General features: G+C 44.4%; 1 protein-coding gene across 1 annotated transcript in view; it reads right to left on the bottom strand.

The window, feature by feature from the left end:
* Nucleotides 1-4,348: 4,348 nt before the first annotated feature.
* LOC119417761 (nucleolin) overlaps nt 4,349-5,629 on the bottom strand; it is a 1,391-nt gene continuing 110 nt past the window's right edge. Inside the window, exon 2 of the mRNA XM_037685078.1 lies at nt 4,349-5,598. Within this exon, the coding sequence (XP_037541006.1) occupies nt 4,740-5,598 (859 nt within the window). The 3' untranslated portion in view covers nt 4,349-4,739. The remainder of the gene's footprint in view (nt 5,599-5,629) is intronic.

Here is a 5,629-nt window from a genome sequence, read left to right as displayed (position 1 = left end):
TAATCAATAATCTTTAGTTTAGTGGTGCGATGTGTGCTACGATATATTCAGAAACAAAGTACATTAAGGTTCAACAGTTTTATTCGTTGTATTTTTACTTTTAGAACAGGCTGGTTTAGTTAGGTTACACACATACATCCACACACACACTATTATTTTAATAGTACTAATAATGAGTCTTTCTGTCATCCTGATACTGAGGAACTTGAACCAGTCATCTCTCCTCTTCTTCCCGACTGTCGACAGACACCTCGTGCCAACAGTAAGGACAAAAGAGGAGACAGGAGGTTGAACCCCGTAAACAGAGAAAAGGACTCGTACCAAAAGGAGGAACATCTCAGTAAATTATTTAGTCAAACGTCACAGGGAAACTGCTTATATGCTCCTTAAACAAGAGAGAGCCGATCAAGAACTAATAAGAGTTTTAATCCAGAACTAAGTTGGACTGAAGTCACACTTCAGGGCCGGCTAACTGGACTGATTTAAATATGGATGCATGCCTCTGAACTGATATGCAGTTACAGGACACTGATATGCAACTTTTGCCAGGGTTATATTTAAGTCAGTCCCTATCCAACGATGCTTTCCTCCAAGATTTTATTTTGCATCTAGCCCTGAGCTTCTTTGAGCAAATACCTTGGCTAATTTATTTTAGAGCCTTGAACTCCAACAGTCCAGACCTCAGTTCCAAGATAAGTCGTTGTGGTTGCCAGATTAGCTTTACTTTGTCTCTTCAGCTTATTTTTGTATTTTCAGCCCAACATTTGTGTCTGAATTGTCTGTTGCTCCACCTTCAGGCTTTTCCTTATGCTTCACCAACAAAATGTACCAGGGCTAGAAAACAGGAACTAATCTTGATTCTTAAACAACCTTTTCCCTACAAACCTCACGCTGCAGTTGGTATTGAGTTCCAACCAAACGTCTGACCCATCACTGTGAATCCAGTCAACGTGAAGGTCTCCAGATACAGAGGACAGTGGTTAAGTGTTTTGAACATCTGATGAAAAACAAGTGCGTCAGAACTCAACAAAGACGACATAAAGACAAGGATTCCCAAAGTTACACAGTCCCGGGGTCAGCCTGGCGTATCTGAAGTTTTATGACAGTTTTTAAATCTGTTTATCCCAGATGCCCAACAGTACCAGGACTGTGGACACCTTGCACGGTAACGATTCCAGTCTCAACTGTAAGCCCAAAACAAGGAGTACTGTGTACTTTATACCAAGTTTGGTGTGTTTTTTCTCAGATTACACAGATTTTATGGGGAGACATTTCCACCAAACAAAAATTACTGCAAGACTCCTGGAATTCCCAACATGCTCCTCCTTTACCGACACTTTAAGGCAATTTTAATAATTCCTCCTTGACTTAGCTGATCTCAGGTCTGCACAGCCTTTGAGAACCTAAAGTACAGACAACATTTCTTCAGTCATTCTGCTCGAAAGGCCACAGTCACACAGAGCGAGAACCGCTCTAAATAATGCTAAGTAGTAACAGTTGTCAAGTAGAAATGGCACTCAGAAACCATGGAGATATATATCAGTATTAGTTCAGGTAAACAAAAAACACCACCAACCACAACATCAACTACAATATCAATGGCTGGGTGTCGCCCTGGGACTTTCTGGAGAAGGTCCTTCGGTCTCCAGAAACCTGTGTTCTCACTCCACAGGCGCCATTCAACAAGTTAAGACAAACCAAAGGTATCGTTAGTGTCTGAGCGTTCAGAGCCCAGAACCAGACTTTTGGGTCATTTCTATCAAACCAGGCCTGGATCCAGTTAGGTTTGTGTTTCCCCAAGATGCCTAAAACAGAATGGCCGTGTCCGTCACATCATCTCTATGGCAGGATTGGACAAAGTCCAATCAAGTCCAGCATAGCTTTATTCCTCAGTTGCATCCATAAAGGTGCCTCGGTAGTAATTCATGAAGGGTGAGTCAATGCAGCATGGACTCAGGGTACAAGGCTCAACCAGACTCAGGGTCCTTCCATTCGAAACATTGAGTAGATGATACCAGGTGACATGTTATAGCTTCTCTTTTGCTCAAGACACGAACACCAGCTCAAAAGTCTGTGGAGACAATATTAAAATGTTCCAACGGTGAAAAGCTTTGATCCAACCTGCTGGCATCCCCGTGAAGCGTCTCTATGAATAAAGTAGGACTTTTTGATATGCTCCAAAACTCAGTGCACCTTGGGAAACGTTTTATGGGAGCTACCATCTGTAACAACACACAGGTGTAACAAAAGGCAAGAGGCACCATTTCTCTGTGAACTCATCAAATATCTGTTCGTGTTTCAACTCCCACCCACTCACATGAAGATCTATTTGTCACTGAACGGTTTTAGATTCGATCTTTCAACTGTTCTGACGTGTCATCCACGTACGGCGACTGACTGTCTCCAAACATGTTGAAAATACTTGGTGTCCTTATCGGGAACAGTGGAGTCATACTTCCATGTTGGTGGAAAATCTCCAGGATGCATTGAAAAACTTTAACCTCCTACACAAACGCTTCAAGCTGGTACAGACGTCTACTTGCTGTCTTGGTGGGACTTATGAGGAGACAGAGGTGGCGTTCGGTGTTGAAGTCAAGCCGACACGATTACTCTGAGGCAGGAGGCGACGGATCTGAACCGGTCGATACGTGACGATGGTGTCGCACAGTGATGGCAGACCATCTGAGCAACAGGATTTATGGAGAGACGTCTGATGCACGTTTTATGTGTCGTGCTCCACACTGAGGTGCAGCTGCTGGGTTCTTCTCCACTCTTCGTGTGGTTCCACGATGCTGGCTTCATTTATGAACGCTCATGGCATCGCAAGACATGGGCGGCTCGATTTATAAATGGTCAGAGGCATCTTTGTGTCAATGTCACTGAACTGTTTGGTGAAAGGCGCTTTTGATTTTGAACAACCCAAAACGTAAGTCCAAACCTAACCGATGAACTTTTCACCCAAAACCATGGGAGGAACTTCCATTCTTTCTGCTCCTACTCTTTATTCTCGGGGTTATTTACACACAGACTCCTGCTGATGAAAAATATTGCTCTTCACATCACTTCTAATTTTTAGATTCTAAGGAAACACGCCAGCATGTACAAAACAAGCGGTACTAATTCCTCTTCATTGATAAAATATACTCTGTCTCGACGTCTTTCTGTCACAAAATATGTACACTGACTCGTCTACGGAGCGGACAATGTGCGAAACATCGACGACGCCTAAAAATATATTCTAATTCTTCAACAGGACCAGGCCAAGGCCTGAATTACTTTGTTCGTTGAATTTTCTTTATGTTTAATTGTTGTGCTCGGCACTAATACCGGAGAGATGCCTATGAATGAAGAGACGCACAAAGTGAAAAGTAAAGGAATACACAGCGATAACATCTTGTTCCATCTGACCTCATCGTTGGAGAAAGAGACAAAGACAGCGTGACGTGTTCGGTCTCGGCTCTTTGGCGCTTTGTTTCTGTCTAAAAGCAGCCATTGTTTGTTTTTATTTATGTAAAAGCTTTTTCGTTGCCGAGGTTGACGCACAGGAAGCCGACTGAGCCGTCAGAAATTTCCACGCAGCCGAACCGAACCCGTAAGGAGAAAAACTGCCGGCGGACCGCCCAATTCTGCTCTGCTGACAGACTTATCCATCAAAACGTCTCCTTACCCAATGAATCAGTCTCCCCCCGTCAATCAGTCGGTGAATCACCCGCCCACACCATTTTAAAGCAGCCAACTTTTCCACGGCACATTTCCAAACCTTCGTCATCAACCAGTACGGCGTGCAAGGTATCTCCGGCTAAATGTTCGGTATTTAAATAGTTCGTTTATGGTCATGTGACTGAAAGCGTCATTGCTGTAAGGTGCAAGCCACTTTACGTTCGTCCTGCTGTATTTTTATTTTTCTTTACACGAGACAAAGAGAAAAAACGGGGCCAAAACTCCTCCATAACCACGAGAGGCTGATGAGGTCCTACAGAAAACCACGGAGGGTTCTGCTGCTGGATCAGGACCTGGAACCACTTGTTTTGATGGGATTTTCTGGGTGTTTCTCTTCACTTGACACTTTGAATAATTTTAGTACCTGATAAAGACCAGATCGTTTTTTATGTCTTCACATGTTAGACCATAGGAGTGAAAATGGGCGGACCTGCTTTCTGTAGACTGCAGATTACCAGGTGTCTGAGGTTTATGCCACAGGATCACGACCAGAAGAGATCTGGTTCGATGCCACTGCATCAGTTTTTGAGTTCTTTGTATATCAATCAATCAATCAATATATATATGTATATATATATATATATATATATATATATATATATATATATATATATATATCTGCTCACAGACGTTTAGAGATCGTGTGAAGGTCTAAATTACCTAGACGTGCTTAAATTTAGCTCATAAACGTCATCTTCCACAGATAAACACACGTATGTTGAATAATGAAGGTTGGTCAATGCTCCTCCTCCAAAAACTGCACTGAACTATCATCCTGCGACACGAGCCGTGTACAGATCTCTGAATACGAAGAAACTTGGCTTCTATAATTCCACTGTTTGGAAAAAATGGTCATATTGAACTAATCTTTGTAGCTGAACCCTTGATCTAACTCTAATAATTTACCTGTGACGATCAGCCATCTAACTTATACAACCCCTGCAGTTATGAAGGACCTCAAACATCACTTCATGACTGCCTCCAGCTCTATCGATGTCAGGACGGAAAATACGTTGACTTTAAACTTTCTCCATGACAATGACGACTTTGCAGCCGTCGTCAGACGGTGGCGTGGTGACAGCGGCGGTGGGTGTACACAGTGAAAGATCGTCCCCCGTGTTCATCTGACCTCTTGCAGGACAATCTACACTATCATGCACTTCAGTGTTTCCACCTCCTCTCCTGCTGTCCTTTTCCTCATCTTCATCATCATCCTCGTCCTCCACTCTACATCTGCACACCTCAATCCCAGAATCACCAGTAAGTCGTCGATGTCTGTACTGGCTCTCATCAGCTTCCATGTCATCTTCCTCATCCTCAACATTGTCCTTGTCATCCTGCTCCTCTTCTTCATCCTCCCAGCTGGGAGGTCCGGGCTCGAAAACGTCCACACATGGGGAGAAGACAGTCTGTTTTGGTGGGGACTGAGTGGCACGAGGTGAGGGGGAGAGGGACGATGCGTGGCCGGAGGAAGAGCCACCTTTGTCAGAGTGCTGCAAAGCAGCGAGGGGGTCCAAGAGTAGAGCCGGTGCTGCGAGAGAGGGAGGGGATCGAGGGGAGGAGGGAGGGAGAACCGCAAGAGGAGAACGAGACGTTTCAGGCTCAATAGTGATGGCGGGGCAGAAGGAAGAAGTGGCCTCAGGTGCTTGACAGGCAAGAACTGGAGTAAGGGTGGACAGAGGACTTGATCTTGATGGTGGTCCAGAACCAGAACTAAAACCAGCCTGGACATCTGAAGGCAATGATGGAACAAGGTTCGACTCAGATAATTTATCTGGGACCAGAACAGATTCTGAACCATCTGCTGATGACGTCAAATCTAGACAAGATACAACGGTGGAAACAGAGGCTGAGCACTGGGACAAACCTGACCCAGGACTGGGAGGAATCTGGACCAAACCTGACCCAG

The sequence above is a fragment of the Nematolebias whitei genome, chromosome 1 (genome assembly GCF_014905685.2).
Source record: "Nematolebias whitei isolate Nwh7 chromosome 1, NemWhi1, whole genome shotgun sequence".
Taxonomy (NCBI): Eukaryota; Metazoa; Chordata; class Actinopteri; order Cyprinodontiformes; family Rivulidae; genus Nematolebias; species Nematolebias whitei.
Note: the sequence above shows the minus strand (reverse complement) of the source record. Positions and strands in the feature narration are given on the sequence as shown.